Source organism: Clinocottus analis, unplaced genomic scaffold, assembly GCF_023055335.1.
Source record: "Clinocottus analis isolate CAN_PGR_092001 unplaced genomic scaffold, fCliAna1.0.p SCAF_7, whole genome shotgun sequence".
Classification (NCBI taxonomy): Eukaryota; Metazoa; Chordata; class Actinopteri; order Perciformes; family Cottidae; genus Clinocottus; species Clinocottus analis.
Window position 1 is genome coordinate 5,193,578 of NW_027176229.1, and position 24,269 is coordinate 5,217,846.

Genomic DNA, 24,269 nt, shown 5'->3' on the forward strand with positions numbered 1-24,269 from the left:
TAAGAAGCAAAACTGGAGGAGCTGGTGTAGAATAAGATAGGAGGGAGAATTAGATGAATGCACACAGAGAGAACTTCTGTTTTCTATTAAACTCAATCCAACACATCTCAGTAAAGGGATGCTTTCATGCATCTATTTTGTCCACAAAGGCAAATATACAAGAACGTCATCTCACATAATCCTTTTCCATGTATTGTATGTGTCAAATCTGTTAATGACTGTGATCTTGCACTATTTGCAAGCGCTTGAATTTTTATTTTTTTTAAATCTCTGCACCTGAAGTTAATTTACAAAAAAGGACCTTGGATTGTTTTTGAATGCTTAAATTGTACAGGAGAAACACCAGAGGATTATTATATTATATATTTTTTGTTGCATGACTTTCAAGTCGTGTTCGACCTGGATTCTCTTCTGTAGACCGTCTTATTTTTTTATATTTTTCAGCTCACTGAAAGACTGTGGCCCTGAAACGTTTCTACGGCGTATATTTATTATTATTTTTTTAATATATTATTGGCCAAGAGGAGACAATGGGATGTCCCATTTAACTGTCTGCTGCAGCACATGGTGGAGCGCCATCTCCACTAGCCTGGTGGACTCGGTCCTGCAACAACATGTTGGTACATCAATTAGTCATAACAGAACCAACGGGGGCCCCAAGGCTGGGAGTGTGTGTATTTGTTTGTGTGTTTCCTGTGTATGCATGTTGAACTTTGGCCCACAGCATGTGTTCACGTACACTTACATCCATCAAAGAAGTCCCAGAAGAAGATCATGTGTTTATTTCGATAGCATTCACCAACATGAAAATGGTTTGTGCGGGTTTCTTTTCTCTCATCGCTGCCAGAATAAAATGTATATAAGTTTATTTTTTAAATTTCTTGAGGAAGAAATTATCAACACTTTTAGATATTCGCTACCAAAAATCTCGGTGCAGAATCCTTTTTATTGTCCATGAAAGAAACGTAGAATTCAGATGTTTCAGAATCAGTTCATTGCCAGTTCATTGAGTTATGTGTCTACTTAAAGAGAAGCATTGTGCAGGGACGTGTGAACGTATGTAACCGTCGTGTGTGTGTGTGTGTTTGTAACCCAGACCAGATTATCGTAAACTGTATAATCTCTTTTACATATCATTTTTTTGATGATGTATTGTATACAACACATCTGTCAGCACCATTACCCCCCCACCCCGACATCACCACCACACACATACACACACACACACACACACACACACACACACACACACACACACACACACACACACACACACACACACACACACACACACACACACACACACACACACACACGCACGCACACACGCACAGTAACCCACACGCGCCGTATCATCTGCTAACTTGGATACCGGTGTGTGCATGCAAGGCACACTAATGCACACTAATGCACACCTCCACATAAGTACAGTGTCATGCAGTCGCGTGTAACAGCGCACATCTAGTAAAGAATTCCCACACACACCGAGCGTTAAATCTGTCTAAGCCATTTGCCTAATCAGCTCTCTCTCAGCACAATACCATTCACATATCCCCAGTACACACACACACACACACACACACACAGTGATCTGTCCAAACACCAGGCTTTGCCGGACTAGTTGCAGCTTTACCAAGCCCCCCGTGTTACAACCTGTTGTTGCCACATTGCCTCACTTCACACATCTTAGCGGAGGAGGAAGAGGAGGAGGGAGAGTGAAAAAGAGGGTGAGAGGGAGGTGTGCAGAGTCTCCAGAGTGATCACATGACATCAGTGTTCATTTGCTCCATTTTTTTATTTGTCTTCCACTCGTCAGTCCTTCATCACTGTGGTTTAGACCTGCTTTCAAAGCTACTTCACATGGGGGTAAAACTAACTCTGTCAATTGTTTTTGTTTCCCTGTATTCATTTTTAACATCTTTTACTTGTCACATTTTATAATTTGGAAAGGTGTGTGTGTGTGTGTGTGTGTGTGTGTGTGTGTGTGTGTGTGTGTGTGTGTGTGTGTGTGTGTGTGCTCATGCCGTGGTAGTGTGTTTTTGATAGGGGGAGGGTTGCGATGGGGGTTGTGTCAGGCTTTATTTCCATCTATCTGAAGAGATGAGAGAACCAGCGCTGATGCAACCAGGAGACACACAGACACATACACAGATTCACTCAACACACACGTGGTCACACACAAGCTCCTATTGTAGGTAAACAGCCAAAGAAGACTCGCACGCCCACACAGCAAAATACACACACAAAGACAAGTAATGCACAAAGCTATAGAAATGTGACTTTGCAAGAAAACGATGCAGTGTCTCTATTTGTGCTTATGTCTACAAGTACATAGTGGCTTTGGTACTAGACTTTCAGTGCTAAAGAGTCCAGTGGATCTGAAGAACCAGAATTACACGGAGCATCTCATGAAACCCTTTAAACACAGAAGAGTAATGAGAGGTGTAACTAAGTGGTACACTGTTGATGCTCGTAACCATGAGTAGTGTACACGCATATCTGCAACCTACAGGTTGTATGCATACAGCTACATTGCTCTGCTGTACTCTACAGTTCGTTCATCATTCGTCACACCTCTATCACAGGCGTGGAGGTCTCAGCCGACGTGGTCATGCTTCTCAAAAAAGCCTCCGAGATCAAGATGTGCCTTAAGGCAACAGGCATGTGAGCCTGTGTATGTGATCTTTCACAATGTGTAAGCGGGTAAACTGAAACCATGCCTGTTGTTTATGTGGCAACCCGTGGTGGTTTCCATTCCCAAGCATGTGCCGGGGCATTCTTCGAGAGAAATCCAAGCCATGAAATTTACTTTCGTCAGGCCACAGTAGAGCGGGCTGCGATTCTCAATGCTGTGATGTTATGTTATGGCAGCTTTATAGTTGGCGGCAGGTTGGCATGATGCCTTGAAAATAAATCCCTGATTATATAGTCACACAACTTTGATGCTCATCACCCCCTCACTGCCATCACAACGCTTTTAGAATTAGTATTTTCAAAAGTTAAGTAATCAGCCATTCCTTCCCGTTACTTTACAGGGTTTCAAATAACCAGCATCTCTTGACGTGTAGGCCTTCAACAAAGTGGGAACTTCCAGTTCTGATAAGTGATTCCAATGCAGAAGTGTTTCAAGTCTTCTTTAAATACAGCACAATGTTTTTTTAGTAAATAATGGTCCCGTTCAGAGTACAGTAGTTGATGAAGCAGAGTATGCTTTGGCAACATTGTTACCTCGATCTACCTGCTGTCTCTACGTCACTCTTCTGCAGTCCAAATTTGAACTCCATTCACAAGCTGCAAAAAGTCAAGATGGTGATGGCCAGAACGCCGAACACAAGTCTTCTAAACGGCGACTCCATCCACTTCTTATCGCCAATCACTGCCTTCAACGCATCAACGCTGCCATCACAGCTTTGAGCCGCCAAGGTCACTGAGAGTAGGATGATGCTGAACATTCGGGCCACACTTGAGACCTCGTAATTTACTACTTCTGGGTCAAGTTTATTTTGTTTAAAAAAAATAAAAACACTGGGAAGAAGTAATTGGTTGGATTTTTTACCAAACATGATACAACGTGCACATTTATAGTAAAATACAACCATCGCTTTGAGATTTGGGGAACAATTTAGGATTGGGTCATCGTTGAACTTTTTCAATGAGATGGTCTTACCTAAAGTGACGCCTCCCGAGGCTTCCAGGCTGCCATGCTTTTACATCTGACGCCAAAAAACTGAGGGCACAGGACTTTGCCTTTAAGACTGATATTTTTGGAGTGGGTGTGATGGCTTAGATCCCTTTTTAAAGAGCCCGGGATTAGGATGATGCTGATGCTTAGTGTCTTGGCCTGTGCGCCTGTGTGTCTTGCTGCCTCTGCCTGTGTGTCAGCTCGCTCTGTGTGGGGCTGGCCTTTGGAGCCAGATTTCGTTTGCTGCAGCTGGCCGGTGTGCACACAGATTTCATGGTAGAGAGAAAAAAAGAGAGCGACAGCAATGAGAGAGATGGCGTGTGTGTGTGTGTGTGTGTGTGTGTGTGTGCGTTTGTTGCATGTGCAGCGAAGCTAACTGGAGCAGGGTGTCCAGGATGCGTACACGCTTCACAGCGTGTGTGTGTGTGTGTGTGTGTGTGCGTGTGCGTGTGTGTGTGTGTGTGTGTGTGTGTGTGTGTGTGTGTGTGTGTGCGTGTGTGTGTGTGTGTGTGTGTGTGTGTGCGTGCGTGCGTGCAATTGTTACACTTTGTGCATGTGTGGAAATGATGCATCAGTGACTCAGCTTCAGCTATAAAGGGTGGTGTGTGTGTGTGTGTGCACGCTTGTTTACGTGAGCAAGTGTGACTGTGACTTGGATGAGCAGCAGGACTAGACAGCTAGCCATCATCATATGACTGTCTTTTTTCCCATCTTGTGTCCGCACTAATGCACAAAAGAAAGACACACACACAGACAGGCACACCGACAGACATGAATGTGGATATTCTTCGAAGGGCCTGTGAAGTAATATTAGATCAAATCGTCTTTGGATGTCCCCAGAGCTCGGTGACCAGCGTTGTGTAATGCTTGTGTCAGTATAATGCTTTAGCATGCATGCAATTAGCAATTATTATAATACTGATTACATTAATAGTAAATCCTCTGTTTTCCATATTTGCTTTGGGCAAAATCCTCTTGCACACAGGAAGTGATGTGTTTAGTTTCTTTAGTGGCTGAACCTTAACTTGAAGAGACTGTGCAACAAATGTCCGTTCTGTTTCTCAGGTCTAGCTGGCCAATGCCGGGCCCGTCGTGGACATCTGGTGGCGGCAGCATCAGTAGTGTGTATGTGAGCGTCGTCTCCGGCGCCTAGCTCATGTCCAGCCCATAATGCCGTCGTCCACACGGAAAGGAGTGCCGAAGGACCCCGAGCTGGCCGACCTCTTCTTCAAAGACGACCCCGAGGATGTCTTCTGTGACCTGCACGAGATCGGACATGGCAGCTTCGGGGCCGTCTACTTTGTAAGTACCAGTTTGCCCTTATGTGTACTTTCACAAGGCCACAGAGGTTGTTTTAAACACGGTGCGAAGGACCAGCATCTAAACTGGAATTCAACCGCTCCAAAAATGTCCTATGTTGAAGAAATCTCAATGGAGGACTCTATTGTGCATATATATAATACAAAACTGCGCTCATGGCCACATTATCAAGACATTTCTGGTGAAGTTTTTCGGAATAACAAAAGTTTCTGTCAGGCATTTACGTCTGAATCGACCATGTCTTTTTTTGTGTGGACACTCACTCAACACTTGATGGCATCGCAAGACTGTTCATACAAAGTTTAAAAAGTGTATTGATTGAATATGACCGTACCTTAAAAGACTTTGAAAATTTATTGTCTTCTTGTCGGAGTAAAACGACAAAGATGTAGCGGAGAAATGTTTTGTCTATTTAGCTCGAGTTTTTTAGTTCCTTGTAGAAAGAAAGACCGTATGAATGTGAGAGACTGGACCATTTGAATATACAAAATACTACCATTAAGCAAGGCACGCTTAGCCCTCTCCTACATGGTAATTTTTAATACACGAGTATGGCTTTGATTTATTCATGAGGAAGTCCCACTCACCCCCCTTATCGATTCATTGATTTGTACACATGTTGTAAATGTAGCCCGCCACATTATGGCTCTATGAATGCAATTAAGTAGAGACAGATTCCCTCTCTGCACTTTCTCTGTCGCCTTTCTTATTAATCTCATCATCACTAATTACTCCTCAAGCCTTTGATTCTAAAGCTGTTTAGAAGGGGGGTTGAAAGTATATCCCATCTCTTTGCTCTCTCCTTTCCTCTCGTCTCCTCTCCTCCAGATGCAGGGCTGGAGGCGATAAGAGCCTCCTCCCTCCATCCTAAAACAGCTGTTTTCTTGGTATAGAAAAACAGAGGCTGTCCATAGTGGGGCAGGATATTCTTGGCTGGCAGGGTTTTACTATCCTCTTCCCTGCCATGTCATTTACACACACACACACACACACAGCTTCAGTACATACGAGTAACCCTGGTGCCCATGTCCGTCTGGCTAACAGGCTCCAGTGTGCGTCTAAATCCTGCCCTGATGTGCTCACTGACACACTTTTTCTGTCCGCATTACAACTGGTACACTGCTAGCTTGAGCTCTTAGCCCGAGCAGCTTTAGTGATGATAAAATACACTTTCTTCAGAGTTTACATACTAAAATGACTGAGCATGCATATAGCAAATAACACCTTCTGATGACATCGGTTGTCATGCTAGCGTAACAAATCAACGATAAGCTGTGCTTTCACAGCACTTTGATCTGGTTGTATTATCTAACATTTAAGAAGGAAATGGTTGCAATACCACAACTATAAAAGGTAATAGCAGCTTGTTACGTGCATGTTAGAAGGTAAAGGCAGAGTGGCTTGTGTGTTTCCGTGTGTGCATATTTCTATTATAGAATATGCACGCATAGCACAATACAATGTATGGAGTTGTATGTGCATCCGTGGTGTATGTATGTTGCAATTAAGGAGGAACTCCATTATAGACAAGTACAAGGGGAATTCCCCCTGCCGGGTATGCTGACGCACACACACATACCACTACTGTATGAATTAGCCTCTTTAGTAATTATTGATGCATCCCCTTTCTTCTGCAACGACAATTAGCCTGCATGTAGTTCAATATTTCAACGTTACATGATTCCCTCCCTCTTCTATAGTCATCTATCTATACATCACACGAGAGGGAACGACTATTACGCATGACCTGACAGGCAATCTAAGGGATCAGATGAAACTGAAAAAAGAAAAAAATCAAATGGGAATACTCCAGTGCCGGCTGTTACTGTAATTCCATTTGAATCTCAACATGAAATTCCCATTCATTTGAAAGTGGGATGGAACGGAGATAAGGGCTTAGGCTGAGCCGCAGCATAGCTGCTCCTAAGGCCAAATGCCTTTGAGGTTAACACCACGGCTTTAGCACGGGCATGTGGATGTGCTCAGACAACTCACACACCAACAGTCGCTGCCGAACAACCACATATCACTTTACCTGCAGGCTTCCCCTAATCACGTTGTTGAGTGCTTTGATCAGGCGGAAATGTGTTTAAATTCAAATGAGAGAATCCCTTTCTGTCGCTTCACTCAGGCATTATGATGCTTTGCATGCACTGAATTTATCCGGTTCATCTGGATCACCCTTAAGGCATTACTTGAGTTGGTAACACTTTCCTTTAACCTCTCTATTTAGCGTTCACAAGTTTATCAACATATGACAAATTCAAAAAATGGTTTATAACACGCCATAGCATAGGTGTAAACAGAAATAAGTGTTTATTAATTTATTTCTGAACGGCTTTAACTGTGGGCGCCCATAAGTGGAGACTGGTGTGGAAACAGACGGTGAATAGCAATTCTCCTAAATGTTTAGATCATGCTTACAAATGCTAAATAGGGAGGTTAAAATAAAGCATTAATTTATTTTCTATTTTTTAATAATAATAATAATAATAATAATAATAATAATAATAATAATAATATTTGAACAATCTTTTTTTCCTGTTGCATCACCCTGTTAGTATGAAGTATAGCGCAGTACTGGATGTGATGCTTTTGTAAAAAATAAAACCTTTCTTATGGAATACAGATTGTTCTCGTCACGCAATGTCCCAAACAGCAATTAAATAACTTGTATAACTATTGTGTTGAACCAATGTATGTTAGTGACAGTTACTCATTTATTTATGCCATATTCTTTTCATAGTAATTGCCTAAGAAAAAAAACCTGTGATGTCTTGAGAGGATTGCTGTATGTGCATTTGTAAAAGTTGTCTGTTGTCTGTACATTTTTATACATCAAATCTACAAGGACAGATTCTGATCTCTCTGTTTTTCTTCTCCAGGCACGTAACTCCTACTCCAACGAGGTGGTGGCCATCAAAAAGATGTCCTATAATGGCAAGCAGACTACCGAAGTAAGAAAGACTGATATAATGCCACACCTTTCCTTCAAAATGCCAGTGTTACTGTTGACGATTAAGTGTTTGGCTTCGGTCAGCCCACAGTCGGATAACATTTGTTTCTCATCTTCTCTTGCTTTGGCACGAATCCTGTTAACAGTGAGAACGCACGCTTGATGCGCTAAACGTCACCCTCTAATTATGTTCACCCAAAAACCTGACTCTAGCTTCTAGCTTGTGAGACTGAGATGATGAGCAAAGTTTGGGAAAAACATGTGCCTCCCCGCGCCTAGAAAGAAGTTTCCGCACCACGATATATTTCAGAAGGCGTCCTATGTGATCACAGTTCACGCCTCAGCTAAACTTGAGGCCGCGTCTCTGTGGTTTAGTAAACTTTCTTTCCCTTTATAACCCTTTGAGTGATGGTTTTATGTCAGGGCTCTTGCATGACATTGTCAGAATGTTCCTTACTAGCTGAGGCTGTTGCTGTATTAACCCCTCTGAAAGCTAACTTTACATTTTTGCATTTTATTGCTGTGTTTATCCGTCACCATTAAAACAAACCAATTCTCCCCATCTGTCTATACACAATGGCAACACATGTATAAAGTTCATGATACCTGTTCAAGTAGTTACTACAGTGAAGCCAGCTGTGCCGCTGCAATCAAAGTCCCAGCAGTTCCTACTTACGTGCGTCTGTGAGTGCGTAAACCATCTGAGTGTCTGATTTTTGTTTTTGGCAGAAGTGGCAGGACATCATTAAGGAGGTCAAGTTTTTGGGACAGCTGCGCCACCCAAACACAATTGAGTACAAAGGCTGCTACCTGAAAGACAACACTGCCTGGGTTAGTGGATCCGTGTCCACATCTCCCTTTGTTCCACTCTTTGTATCAGTCTTGCAACATGGTTTGTTTATCTTTTTCTTCCCGTCCTCTTTCTCTGAATTCTTGCCTCTTTGTCTTTGATTTATTTTCATATCCTATGACTAGCTGTGTTTTCTTACTGCCTGCTGCTGTTGTAATCGGTACCACCTCCATCGCAGACATCACAATGTGATCCCTTTTAGCTTTAGAGAACAATTTCATATCAGTATTCACAAATGTGACCCGAAGCTTTGTATTAAGGATGATTTACACAAGTTATTCAGCTGTAACTGTATTCTGTTTTAGCTGGTGATGGAGTACTGCCTGGGCTCCGCATCAGATTTACTCGAGGGTAAGTGTATTTGTTAATGTTTCTTCTTTTTTAAATCTGTTTAAATTCTTTACTTTTTTTTGGAAACTGTATTTGGATACTCGGCCTACAAATAGTGTGATGATTCATCAACATACCTACTTATTCTTCAACTACTCACTCTACCTGTTCAATACAGGGTGAGAACCCTGTGACTAACAAGACTTGCTTTTCCATTTGGGTTATTATACGGATCAAACAAACCGCATGTTACACGTTCATTAGTTAGCGTTAATTGACCTCAGTCAACTTCGACTAAACATGCACTGTGTTCTCTTTGTGTGCTCATTATTGTTCTAAGCGTCCCTGACCTGAAACTAATGTGTTATTCTAAGCACCTGTGTGTGTACCCGTCACTGACGTAGTTACGACAGTTGGCCTAGACCTGTTTTGGGGACTTTTTGAGTTCTGCTGTGACCTTTTGCTTTGGCAGGCAGTCTCCCTGCTACTGCAACAGTCCACAGGGAGCCAGCTCAGGAGCCCATGTTATGCATATGCTAGATGCCAAGTAGAGTACTTTCTCACTACTATGTCTGCCGAACAGATTGGTATATTTTTGTTACTGAAACTATGATGTTTTTGGGACTTTTTGGGAAGTTTGCACTTCATAACTTTATGCAAATAATGCACAATTATTTATTATGAAGGTATTTGTGGAGAGCCATAACAATTTATTATTATAATAGTCAAGGCTTCCGAGGTCTCCTACTCATCTCCTCTGTCCCAATTTCTCCCCAAGTTCATAAGAAACCTCTGCAAGAGATGGAAATTGCTGCCATTACCCATGGTGCCTTGCTAGGACTGGCTTACCTACATTCCCATAATATGATTCACAGGTGAGTGAGTTTGTTTCCTGCCCCCAAACCTTTCCCATCAGGAACATAAAGGGACTTAAGCACAAACATGATAAGACAGACGATAACATGAGATGAGAGGCGCTCATGTCCTCCCTTTTATTGCAGCGTTTACTAATTAAGCTGTAAAACCTCATCTCTGTACGTACATTTTATCCTTCGATGTGAGGAGGTAACAACCCTCCTGTGTCTCTGGTGTCCACGATATAATATTTTATGGCAGTGAAATATGATTAGCATTCAACAATGGCGCCGCATGAATCATTTTTTGATTGAGTTGTTGTGTCATTGCCGGTCTCACTGCAGAATTCTTTCATAACACATTGAAATAGGCACATTGCATCTATAAATACACTGCACCAGTAACTACTTTGAAAAGTTTGATTGAAGAGCGTAATGCATTATAGACCCTTTTGGAAGTGATGTGGTTTCTCTTGGCTGCCATGCCTACACATGCTCACAGTCTCTCTCTCCCTCTCATCCAGAGATGTGAAAGCTGGAAACATCCTGCTGACAGAGCTGGGTCAGGTCAAACTGGCCGACTTTGGCTCTGCCTCCATCGCCTCACCTGCCAACTCCTTTGTGGGAACACCTTACTGGTGAGTGTAAACAACACACACACACACACACGTGGTAGGGCACAACACACTACATGTGCCGAGAAGACGAGCTTGGACTTCAATATATTTTCGTTGGTGTATGTCTTAAGGTCCGCTTTCTATTTCATAGAAATTAAAGCTTGCTGCTTTTATGGCTTCATCGTCTGTTTTTGCAATGTGTTCTTCATGTTGTTTGCCGTTTTGACACCTGAACACCATCATGAATCATTGGATTTTTGTATTTTTTTATGGGATATAATGATTTCAGGTTACGGTGATCAAAGGTCGAGGTCACTCTGACCTCATAAAACAAGTTTTTGGCCATAACTCAAGAATACAGATAGCAATTATAACAATTTCACACAAATGTTTAATAGGATACAATTAGTGATGTTGTTTTGGACAGACATGGATGTAAACTGCAACTTGACTGGTCATCTCTGAATAGCAACCCTACCTTATGCACCATAATACTCACTCACACACTTCATGTAGCTTCAGGCTAGATTCTCATGATGCCAAAATGCAGCAGCACACAAGTTTGTCTCACTTGTTGTGTTAAATTCACAACGCACGCATACACAAGTTGTCCCACTCCACGTTTACAGAAACACACTCATATTTTCCTAAAACTGAGCTACTATCACAGCACACCAGAGTCTTTAAAAGCTCTGAGAGGCTTAGCAGATTATAACATTTTCATGGATTTTTTTTTTCTCCCCCATGCTTTAATAAACTATGCGTGCGTGTGTTCATTTGCATGTCCTCAGGATGGCCCCAGAAGTGATCCTAGCCATGGACGAGGGTCAGTACGAGGGGAAAGTGGACATCTGGTCCCTGGGGATCACCTGTATTGAACTGGGTGAGCATACATCTATTACTGGTCAAAGGAGGCATTTATAGGCCCTTAAAGTTAGACATTTAACACATTTATAGCTGCCTTTTAAATGATTTGTGAAACAGGAGGACAAAAATACATCTTATTTGTTCCTGCATGCTTTTGAGGCCTTGAATAAAGGAGAAGCTGATTGGTGATTGTGAAAACTAAAACGTCACTCTTCTTCATCTTTCTCTGACTTTTCGCCATCTTTTCTTATTTTAGCGGAGCGCAAACCACCCTTGTTCAACATGAATGCCATGAGTGCCTTATATCACATCGCACAGAACGACTCTCCCACGCTACAGTCCAATGAGTGGTGAGTTGTAAACACACCTCCCAAATATTACAGTACTATATATATATATATATATATATATATATATATATATATATATATATATATATATATATATATATATATATATATATCCTTTTAATTATAAAAAACAAACATATTCTTTACAGAATGCTAACCAATATGTGATGAGTTAAACAGACACGACAACATTTTTAATTGAGCAAAAAAAATCTCCACAAACCAAGAAAATTCAGTAAAACTGCTGATACAATACTTCCACTCAACTGTGAACATTAAAGCCCAATCCGATCTGGGCTCAGTCGGGGTAAAACATCTCTGCGTTAATCTGCACGACCTATGATCCCTGCAACAGCCTTGTGCAAGGTCACACTCTAAGTCTCTTATGTAATTACCTGGGAAATCTCCACCAAAGTAATACTGTGTGAATACCACATCATTCCTGCTGGGCTGGAAGGCAAAGCTTCATATATCAACATTTTAAAAAGCAGTTTGATTTTGAAAATTGCATTTCTTGTGTTTCTCAAGGTATTATGGGAAAACAGCCAACAAATCTTTTTGCTGTTCTCAGCGTCACAGCTTTTGATTGTGGACAATAATAGATTCTCTACTGTCCTTTAAGACGGCGGTTCTTAACCTTTTTGACTCCGGGGAGCCAAATTTTTTAAGTGCAAAGTGGCCCGGGGCCCAGTCAAATATTAACAGTGTATAGGTTTATTAACTTATTGATCTCACTCTCGGATTGATTTGTATTCAATAGCTGAATCAAATCTACCTACAGTTTAATAAGCAAAAACCTAGTCAAACTAATGGCATGACACAATGTGATAATCACAAAGACATTTATTGATCATGTGTATGTAAACCCGCACAGACAACAAGTCAACACATCAAGCTAAGACAATAACTCATTTAAAGGCTCAAGTCAGGCGTATTAACACAAAAATAACTAATAATTAGATTTTTCTACAAAAACAAGCGGGAACTCTCAACAAAACTGATACAAATGGACATTTGATAAATAAAATAATGTGGTAATAAAATAAATGCACTGTGCACATTTATTAGGAAAGTAGTTTTTTTGAGGATTCATTGTATTATTGAACAACTACAACATTCTCAGTTAATCTAAAATGTTAAAATACCTCAAACTTGAATATTTAAGACTTTCTTAGGAGAATATCTGTATGTGCACAATTATTGGGAAACTATTAGTGTGCAAAAGGTTTTATTGTTCTTTAATGAGGCCTTGTCTCTGAACACCTCGTACTTCTGGGGTCTCCAGGTAGGCTGCAGTTCTTCTACAATCGTTCATTTTGCGCCTTTTTTTCTCAACACTTTGCAAAAAAAAAAAAACAATTTCATTTTATATATATATATATATATATATATATATATATATATATATATATATATATATATATATATATATATATATATATATATATATATATATACATATACATATACACACACATACTCAACGAAGCAGTGACAAGTCCATACCTCATCCTCATTATTATTTTGCTTGCACGAACCTGGAGATGAAAGTGAAAGGAGCGGAGGGATTTAGTACGAGATTAGGTAAACATATTTCACACAGCAGAGAAGAGGATGAATATGTAAATGTATCGAGAGAAGTAGGCGATATAAAAGGTTACACGCAGGAAAATCAGCGAGACAGCAACTATTCCACCGATCCTCTGAGTTGCTGAAGCCACTACTTGCACTTTGCATGTGAGGTCCGATTCTCATGGGGAGAGGAAACGACACTCATCAAATATTAACCCTTTGTTAGATGTTCTCGCTATAATTTACCTTGTGTGTTCTTCTTCCATGCTATCGCCAATGTGGTACGAAAGTGGTCCTAAGCATGCAGAGTCACGCCGCTGTTCACTTGTATGTCGCAAGATTCTTGTGTCTTCTGCACGGCCGAGGCGAGAGGCTGTAAGTTGTTTTCTGTCTGCCTCAGAGCTGCCTGAAGACATTCCTGAATCCTCCAACTCTCAAATACATTCACAGTGACAATTCTTACACCTTTTAAGAGAGAGCACATATCATGGGCTCAGTCTTCAGAAACGCGAGTCAGGTGGAGTCTTTTCAGTTGGAATCTGTTGCCTCTGACTGCATGGAGAACGGAAGTTGTGAAATTAGCGTTGGTTTCGAGCCTCGCACTGAAGCGAGCGATTGTGCGGGGCGGCGCAGGGTTGTGGTATTTTTGGAGGAGCTCCAGCGGCCCGAGGCGTGAGCAACATCCCGAGATGAGACTCGTAGAGACGTCAGCTCTGTAGTGTAACTTCAGTACACAAGGCCACACTGTACACACACATTGTGCACGGCATAAAAGTTAACTCGTGGACGTCTGTGAACCGCAGAGGACGTTAGATGTTGAGGTGGAGGAGGTGGGTGGTGGATGGGTGCACTTACTGACCCCGCAATGACCCCGACATCTTAAATAGCGCTGCGTTTTACTTTAATGTTCGCAATCCAAACACAGTGATATATATGCTGTATTTTTGTGAGGATATTTTTAGATCAGAGTCAGTGTCACAGTGGTCCACAGCCCAAGTGGCTCCTATGTTCTCGCTTCACATATTTACATAATCCATATATGGTTTATACATAGGGTTGCACTGAGAGATTTTATAGGATTGTTCCGGTTTAATCCGTTGATTTGATAAACGAAGCACAGCAGAAGGTTACTCATCGAGTTAAACGTTCATTGACAGTCAGGTGTGGCTGAAGGCGGCCTATAAATAGATTGTCACTGCTATTTCTTCTTAAGTAATTCTGATTTTAAAATATGTCCTCACTGTTCTCTTCACCCAGGTCTGATCCCTTCCGGAGCTTCGTCGACTACTGCCTACTGAAAATTCCTCAGGACAGACCCTCCTCGGGGGAGCTGCTACGAGTGAGTGGGCTTCTACTGTAATCCCTCCAGCTGTGACCTCACTTCCTGTCTCACTCAGTCCCTGAGCCGTGTGGATGAGTCACTCCCACCCACCCACGACTCCCTAATACGCAAGCATACACGGAGTGTCTTCTTCAAGCGTCCCGCTGAGAACCGTTTATTCTCTCTCTTCCTTTTTTTTCTTCTTCTTTTGTTGCAGCTCCGCTTGTTGGGCCATGCCTTGTAGCGACGGCCCTTAAGGGCTCTGTAGAGCTGCCTGTATTTGCTGCTTTCACACAATTATTTTGGCGTTTCATGCCTTTTATTGATTGTAAGACATTAAAGAGATGACAGGAAATGAGGGGAGAGAGAGAGAGATGGGGAAGGATATACAACAAACATAGAGGTTGGGGTTCACGTTCGGTGCACCAGTTGCCCGATAGAAGATACAAAATAATATGTATCACAAAACATGCATACAAACCTCCCCGCCCTAAACCCACAACTTATCCACACCACATACACAAGTGTGCTTGGTTGACAACATAAATCCACTCCATCATATGCAGTGGACATGAGATAAAAGACAACAAACAAGGAAGTACAAAATAATTGCATGTTTTTGTCCATCAAACGAAATCACAAAGGCCTCACTGTTTTGTTTCTTATATGACTTATAGATCGTTTATATACGATTTATCATGTGTTTTTTTCCGTCAAACCTCTATGTCCAAGGTCAAAGATGATGTTACATGTCACGTTCCCTCCCATCCTGTTTCTCTAATAAAAGGCTAAATGTTCCCAAAAATAATATTACCAACCTTACAAAATCATCGTACTAATGATATTACAACATATTGTAATATTAAATATCCTCCACATGCCAACGTCCGGCCCAATAACACCCGACTAAATCACAATGAACTTACAGAGCATTGATCCGCATATGTTGGTTGTGTTACACCGTAATTGAGGGGTTGATCTTTTTGTTTGTGTGACCAACAGGTAATCCTATTGGTCCACTAAGAGTTTAATGTTCTTGGCGATAACAGTACGGCAGCTTAGGGGGAAGTCCTCACACCTGCTCCACCTGAGGGTGTGGGGTTAGGTCGCGGTTAAATATGGGGCTCTGGATTGTTGTCTGGACAGGTTTGACGTTTTGACTGGGATTCACTTTTGCCAACACCCCTGACCTAAATCCTGGCCAAAAAAAAACATTAAAGAGGGATAAGTACCAAACAGACTTGAGCTCAGTGTCGGAGGGGCTGCTTTATAGGGAAGGCTTCGGGTGTGGGGTGTTGGCTTATGATTAATACCCCAGTTTCTCTTCTCAGACACACAACATTAGTCTTTCTTTCAGTGCGCTCACACAGACACAGGCACACGCCCCCCCGAGCTCTTTTAAAGGGGAAATCAGGTCAATAATCTGGGGGCTTGGAGCTATCAGTGTTCTGGCTTCAGGTTAAACAAACTCTCTCTGTGTGTAACTCATTCAGAATAATAGTAATTATGCAAATAATGAAATAATAACCTCCCAGTGACCCACTACCACCACTAGTCAGTATGTTTAAGCAAAAAATGGAGAAAAAAATATAGTTGAACAGTTAAAAATAGCTCTGGGTTGTTTGGTTTTCGGGTTTAAAAAAAAAAAAAGTATTCCCATAAATTAAATGGCAAACCACAGATATTTCCAGTGCAACACAAGAGTTTCCCTAAACGATTTCCCAGAGCAAATGAAGATGTGTTGTAATGAACTCATTTGTACCACCGGTCGAAACCAAAAGATTATTTAACTACAGTAATATAAAACAGAAAAGCAGCAAATCCTAACATTTGAGAAGCTGGAACCAGGGGATTGCATTTTTTTTTCCTTCGATATGACTCAAATGTTAAATCCATTATTTAAAATCCATTTTCAGTCAATATGGTTTTCTTGCTGAGAGTCAGAGGAGAAGATGCTATCTGTGTTGTACAATATGTTGGTGGATCCAGCAGCGCCAGGCTAGCCGTTTCCCCCTTGTTTCCAGTCTTTATGCTAAGATAAGTTTACCAGCCACTGGCTCCAGCTACTGCCGTTAATCTCGTCTAACTCGCGTCACGAAAGAGAATATGTTGTATTTTCACAAATGTTGAACTATCCCTTTTAATACATCTAGCATGTTAGGCTTGTTCTCCGTCAGCACCGCTCCTTTAACTTCAGTAGAAGTAACCAAGATAGACTCAAGCAAAGAGGCTACCCCCACTTATTTTGTATTTATTTCAAACTTGTATTATCCACTTTGAATAACCAATAACATGGACAGTCAAAATATACAGCCAACTCCAAATAAACTCAATAAATGCATATCCGTTCATAAAGAAGGAGGCAGAAGTCAATTGTATTACTTAAGGTTAATTATTTAAGTTGTTTATGGTAATCACATATACATATAATATACACACTGATGATACCTATAGAGTAAATCTCTGAGGCTGGATTAGTACTTGTGGAAGAAGAGCCTGGTGAAGCTTCAGTGTCCATACAGGGACTGAAGATGCCGTCGCTTCTTCTTAACCTCATAATGAGCTTCTGGCTGGTCGACGGGACGGGGGAGGCCAACCACCCACACTGTGGTGTAGGTCCATCACAAAATGGGACAAATCACTCTCATCTCTATTTTCAGAGCATGATGTCATTCCCCAGTGTCCTGACTAACCCATTACAGCAGCATCTGTCACATGGAGAGGAAGGTGTGCAGAGAAACCGAGCTGGAAATAGACCTAAAAGATTTTTATACAATATGTATATTTTAGTTCTGTACTCTGCGGTTGCGTACATTTCAGCCACGCAATATTTTATGAATGAGAGTGACTAAGGGGAGGTGTGAATATGTGTCTGTGTGTGTGTGTGTGTGTGTGTGTGTGTGTGTGTGTGTGTGTGTGTGTGTGTGTGTGTGTGTGTGTGTGTGTGTGTGTGTGTGTGTGTGTGTGTGGTGTAGTGGGTGGAACTGCAGAGGAGAGTTTTATTTTTTCATCTTGATGAGGGTACAGTACAAAGATATAAATATACAGGAAATAACTAAACAACAGACACCACGTCATTCGTACCCGACCCACTCCAGCTACACACACCCACTCTGACCTGCTGGTTATGTAACACAAAATAAATAATTACATAAAAGCATAACGCCCCATCCTCCATCAAATTATAGAAAGTTTGGTTCCTTACAGCAGAGCTGGTCACGGCGTGAAAGTGGGATCTAAATGAGTTTCACCAATCAGTTTCGAGGACAACGATGCTCGAAAATATATGTGAATAATCACGTCTTCAAGTTTAGTTTTACAGGGGGTTAAACTTTTTTGCTGTCAGACTTTGACTTTCTTCAAAGACATTTTAGGGTGCTGACGTCCAGTATTTATTCATTGAGGTCTTATAGTAGTCTTATACTTGTTTGTCCCACAGATTGTGTTAATAAATTTCAACTATTCACTTAAATACAGTTTTTTCTCCAGAGAGGTTTGTGTTTGTAAAGACAATCTGCTTTATACACTGAAACCTCTCAATGTCTTACCAGCGTTACTAAATGGTCGTATAATCAATTTGAAGCTGCCATTAACTTGGTGCCGAGGCAAACACCGTTCAGACTCCATTTATTGAAATGAAAAGGATTACGAGTATTTGTGAAAATCGATTTTCATGGACAATCTTGCACAGATCCCATGTGTTGAGTGCTGGGACTCCCAGGATGGGAGAGCAACCTGCAGGCGCCCTCTAGTGACGGTCACCATTGTGGTGCTCATTGAAATAATACGCTGGATGAAAGAAGTTGAAGGCAGTTCAGTCCAAAACTGTTAAATTAAACGTTCTTTAAACACAATTCGTAAGATCTTTGAATACAGACGTCAAAACCTTTTGGTCCTCCAACTATGAGATGTTTTCAAAACCATAAGTTTACATTTTACTGAGAAGTAACTTATGGTCATGATACATTTCTTACATCATTCCTGAGAAAATCCCTTTTGTTTTTTTATTTCCCAAAGAAATGTTTATTGTTTGCTATTAATATAATTTAATTTATAGATTCAATGTATTTAAATGTGGAGTCTGTAACAATTAGGTGTCAACTTTGTAAGTACAGTCCACATGGACAAATTAAAGAGTACATTTTCAAATTGCTATTGAGCCGTTTCAGTGAACAACCGTCATTAGCATCCATACCTCGTGACAATAATTGAATTAAATCAGATTACTGTGTAAAAAAGTGAAACTTCAACATTTCAAAAACAATTTGTTCCTCCGCCTATTCCATTTTAAATAACTTCTCACCCTGCCAACCCCACTAACTTACTTTCTCCCTTTTTTCTCTCTCGTTTCCAGCATGATTTTGTGCGTCGGGAACGCTCGCCGCGCATTCTCATCGACCTCATCCAGAGGACCAAGGATGCGGTGCGCGAGCTGGACAACCTGCAGTACCGCAAGATGAAGAAGATCCTCTACCAAGAGAAACACAACGGACCAATGGGAGAGAGCCAGGAGTCGGAGGAGGTGGGAACAAGAGGGAGAGGGAGGGTTGATGTAAAAGATCAGTTAACATAGAAACAATAAAGGGAGATGAGGATTATAGAGTCTGTCAGGAGCAGCAGGAGAACAAGGGGTTAAAACATGAAGTCATATGAGTTTCATTTGAATTCTGTTCACCTCAAAGTGAAGTCTGTAGTCATTATGTTTTAATCAGTTTATGGATTTTGTGTAAAAAACACAAATTCAATTCAGCTTTGTCCTCACAAAAAGAAACTTGTCTTTCAACAGACACATTACAAGTCCACAGCGTTAATTCGCAGAACAACAGCAGAGACAACAGTTGATCAAATAGAGATGACCAGGCAGTCAGCGAAAAGCGACACACAGTCGAACAAGCAAAGGCTACATACAGCAGCGTAGGGCTGCTATATGATGGTATCCTATTATTATCTTTTATTCTTAAAATGTCTTTGTCCTTCCAGCAGTCCCAACCACTTATACATTTGCTTTACAATGATATTAAACAGAGAAAATCAGCATCTGTTGACATCTAAGAAGCTGGAATTAACTTATGCTGGAAAATGGGCCAAAACAATGAATCAATTATTAAATTGATAGTACTTACTATGCAGGACTCCTGGAGCTCAGACTCACAGCACAAAGTATGTGAACGTGATAGCTTGTCTGAAGCAATGTTAAGAGGAAGGAGCCAGAAGCTGTACTTTTGTCCACAGTGGCCTTATCAACACATTTTTCAGTTCTAACAAAGTTAAACCGAAGACAAAAATACACATGAACAGCAGCCCACTGACATGTCATCCGACACCACGTGGCGCAATTCAGAGCGGCCACCAGACTTCACTGCCGCTGAAGGTTTTACTGGGAAAACCTGGTTTCAGGGAAAGATGCACTGGAGAGACTCACTATAACATCATAATAATATTATGTATATGTCTGCTGCACCTAAAGGCTGAGTACTCAAGTGGCCTAATCTGAACCCATCTTAGATGTGCATTACCAAGAGAACTGACACTGACTCGAATGCAATCGAGAGGTCATTAGTTAGTTTGCTTATATTGAGGAAACTACAGAGAGTTGGGAGAGGCCTGTGCATATTGGGGATGACGTACATGTGTGTATAGCTGCATCTCTGTAAGATTTCATCACTCCCGAGTGTTGATTTGTGGAAGCATGCAATTCTGAATATGTGTGAATGTTCCCTTGCAGGACAGCGAGGCAGCCAGCTGTAAGATGAACAGCCTGGGCAGCAACCACTCCATCCCCAGCACCTCGGTCAGCACGGGCAGCCAGAGCAGCAGCGTGAACAGCATGCAGGAGGTGCTGGACGACAGCTGCTCCGAGATGACCATGATGCACCCCCAGGACTACAGCAGCACGCTGGAGTCCTCCCCGCACACCAAGAAGGTAAAAGTCAGGGGGTGAAGTGTCTCGGATGGTGGGAGGGAGGTGCTGACAGGTCACGACCAGAGCTGGGAAGTGGAGAGCAGTTCCCAAAATCCTTTGGAGCGCCCCTTCATCAACACCGCCAGAGTCACAGCCAATGACGATGTCACACCTTTTAAAATGTTGCTATTGGTTGGAAAGTGCATTTAAAGTTGAGGATTTACTAAAAAAAACACTATAGGACATTATTATTGTAAAAATAATCTAGATGACTGGAACTGGAAGCGATAAGGTAACGATGGGAAAAAATGATATTTACAAGAATATAAATATAGTCCTACAGAGGCGAGGGTTCTAAGTCTTTGTGAACTTCACAAACCCTACCTTGATTTGATGTATTTATTACAAGATCTGTTTATGGACACGTTTTAAACCGGCTGCAATGGCCTCAGTATCATAGTTATTCTGCACTTCTTGGAGCCAATTACAGTTGATTTGATGGCAGCTGTTTGAGTGTTTAAGTGGTTATCCTAAATTATGCACTTCTATATGAACCCATTGAGCGGTAAAGGTAAAAAAGAATAAAGGAAAATAAAAGGAGGTCTTGTCAGCGCACAGAGGGTTTGATACAGGAATGCACCAAAGATAAAATCAGCACCTTTGATTGCAACCAAAGATCAGCATCACACCAATCTGTAGTCCAGATTATGTGTTTATTTTCCTCTGAAACAGAATAATTATTGTTAATTTTTACCAAATTAACCGACCATGTCCGCAATGGTTCCAAAATCCCCTGTTTGGGAAACACTTCTCTTTATTTATTATTCCTATTCCCGTGTTTAAAGATTAGCGTTTCATCGTGGCAAAAATAAAAATATCGAATGGCTAAAATCTCAAATGCGGCTCACAAATCAAAAATCCAATTGTCTGTTCACCAAATCCCATTCATTTCTATTCAAGCTTTTGAGACGGCCTCCTGGTGGCAAAAGTAAATCCTACCTGGTGGAGCTGAAGTCTGATTGAAGACAAGAAACACCTTCCCAATAATTGTCCTTTTAATTTGATTTGGTCTCGTAGCTCTTAAACTGTCGTAAACACTTTTGCCAGAATGGACGTTAGGTTTCTAAGAATCTACTTCAACACAAATACAAGTAGAATCAACACATGTAATGTTACTAGTATAATGACTGTCTCGGTAACTGCGCTCTCTAAAATTGTAAGGACACTTTGCTCCGTGTAAACATCATCTGCGTTTTCTCGTACTATTTTCAAGTGTATGCGTGACTCCCCACCCACCGCCCGCCCTGAAACCATGGAAACCATCGACACAGTCCTCGCTGTTTGTCAGATCGCTTCAAGTTCATTACAAACACTGTTCACACCCAGAGAACAAAGACTGTGTGCATGTCGACAAGCAGCATACACTCTCCGCCTTTTCCCCACCTACAGCTTTGCCATCCTGCACACACACACACACACACACACACATAAACACACACACACACATGGATGCATACATTCAGTACACACAGGTCAACGCAGTGCCTGCCATTCTCAGATGACTTAAACATCTGTGAAGAGAGGGCTGTCACTCTTTTATTCTCTTTCTTCATCTGCTCTTTGTATTTCTGACAGTGCATGAATAGGGATGTCACTTTATGAGCAGACAGACAATGTGTTGTTTCAAGTTCAGGGGCTGAGCTGAGAACAAATGAAAGTGACACACATCGTTTTCAGACGCCTATGAAGTTTCCGCCTCACAATCTCTTACGTCCCCTGGTTCCTTTAATGTTTTCAACGGGGTGGAGGGATTGAGTGACATTTCATCCTGTTTTGCAAGGTTACGTTTGACACAGTTTTAGCAAATGCCGAAGATTCCTTTTCAAGTTTAGACGTCGTACGCCTAAAATCAACGGGGTTATTCAAAAAGTCACAAAAGAAATGGGGAAGAGTTTAAACACAAGCTCAGTTTTTAGTGTTAAAGTCTGCCAAGTGTACGTTCATTATAAACCACTTCAGTGCCGTGTGTTCTGGCATTGTTTCAAAAGGTGACAACTCTGACAATCAGTGTGTGTGTGTGTGTGTGTGTGTGTGTGTGTGTGTGTGTGTGTGTGTGTGTGTGTGTGTGTGTGTGTGTGTGTGTGTGTGTGTGTGTGTGTGTGTGTGTGTGACACACACAGGACCACCAGTACAACTGGGACGATGGCATTCACAGGGATCACCTGCAAGGGCTGAGGCCGTCCTCCTCCGACAAGACCAGCCAGGCCCAAAACTACAAGAACCAGGGCCGCTTCGCCACCATAAAATCAGCCTCGCTGGTACGTTTAACAAAACTCTTTGCTCTTTTTGAGATCCCGAAACATGTGTTTGTGTTCCTTTTTTAAGGGTAGGATCATTCATGTGTGTGACATTCACTGTGTTGCTTATAAATGATAAAGAGAGGCGAAAGAAAAAGCTTTTTCCAGAAGCCCAAATCTCTCTCAGTGTTGTGTTCACACCGTAGCAGCAGACAAGTGTGCAGCGCGGCCTTGTGATTGTTTCTGACCGTTACAAACATGGCTGCGACTGTGGCGGACGATCGTTGAGTCTGGATGTGACGTAATGTCTCCGCGCTGAAGAAATGTGGTGTGGGTCCATGTTGGAAACACGTGAGGTTTCAAAACACCGAGCACTTCCTTTGTGGATGTTTATTCATCCTATCTGTCCATCTTTTGTTGAGTTTTATTTATATTTTTACCTCTTCCTGGCTCTTTGTCTCTGCAACATCTATTCATCTGCTTCTCTCTTTCCACTCATTCACCTCTCTCCTTTTGTTTTTTCCTCTGGTACTACGCTCCACATCACCACCTCCCTCCCTCCCTCCTTCCTTTATTTCTTTCTCTCTTGCACTTGATCATACATCATTCTTAGATCTGACTCTCTATCCTGGGATAAAGGGGGTGGAAGTCTTTCTCTCTCTTTCTCCATGTCTCTCTCTTTCTCTCCCACCACGTCTGTTGTCATGGAAACCGGCTCTAGTAACTAGTTGTGTGTGTGTGTGTGTGTGTGTGTGTGTGTACTCATCCATGACCCAGTGGTTTTAATTGTGAGTCCCTTCTGCTGTCGGGTCTTACACCAGACATGAGAGCACGTGAGCAAAGAAGACGTACGCGTCTTTGTCCTTGAGTTGAATGGAATGAATACTGTCCTTGATCGGACCATGAACCACTGATAGTCCAACACTGTGTGTGTTTTTTATTAGATCTTTTTTTTTTTACAACAGGTTGCCTTTATCTGTATTCGCATTCCAGTGGAAATTGCTTCAATTGGCAATCTTACAGGCTTTGTCTTCAGCCATAGGAGCTGTGAGATCCAGTGCAGCTGCAATTTCCGCGTGTGTCTTCTAACATTTTGAGGGTTGGAAATAAAAACATGCCACAGATGCTCTAAAATTCCCAAGTGAGACGGTGAATACAAATAATTTCCTCTAATGCATCTGTTGGAGATGTACCTCATCTCATGTACGCATACTGTACTTTTCCTTCTGAACATGGGTCGCATTATGTCAGCTCCCTCTCAAACATGTGTGTCTCTCTTAGGGACATGTTCTCATCGTTATCTTCAAAAGTCTCTCAACCAGAGCTGGAAGACTGACTTATTCAATATGAT

At 41.6% G+C, this 24,269-nt stretch overlaps 1 protein-coding gene across 3 annotated transcripts in view; it reads left to right on the top strand.

Annotated features, from left to right (window-relative positions):
• taok3a (TAO kinase 3a) overlaps positions 1-24,269 on the top strand; it is a 62,614-nt gene that overhangs the window by 26,066 nt on the left and 12,279 nt on the right. For all 3 annotated transcript variants that reach the window (XM_068605157.1, XM_068605158.1, XM_068605159.1), the window contains exons 3-14: positions 4,748-4,984; positions 7,888-7,959; positions 8,688-8,789; positions 9,114-9,159; positions 9,917-10,013; positions 10,517-10,630; positions 11,401-11,492; positions 11,733-11,826; positions 14,656-14,737; positions 19,074-19,241; positions 20,445-20,642; positions 22,802-22,939. In XM_068605157.1, coding sequence (XP_068461258.1) covers positions 4,853-4,984; positions 7,888-7,959; positions 8,688-8,789; positions 9,114-9,159; positions 9,917-10,013; positions 10,517-10,630; positions 11,401-11,492; positions 11,733-11,826; positions 14,656-14,737; positions 19,074-19,241; positions 20,445-20,642; positions 22,802-22,939 — 1,335 coding nt within the window. In that variant the 5' untranslated portion in view covers positions 4,748-4,852. The remainder of the gene's footprint in view (positions 1-4,747; positions 4,985-7,887; positions 7,960-8,687; positions 8,790-9,113; positions 9,160-9,916; positions 10,014-10,516; positions 10,631-11,400; positions 11,493-11,732; positions 11,827-14,655; positions 14,738-19,073; positions 19,242-20,444; positions 20,643-22,801; positions 22,940-24,269) is intronic.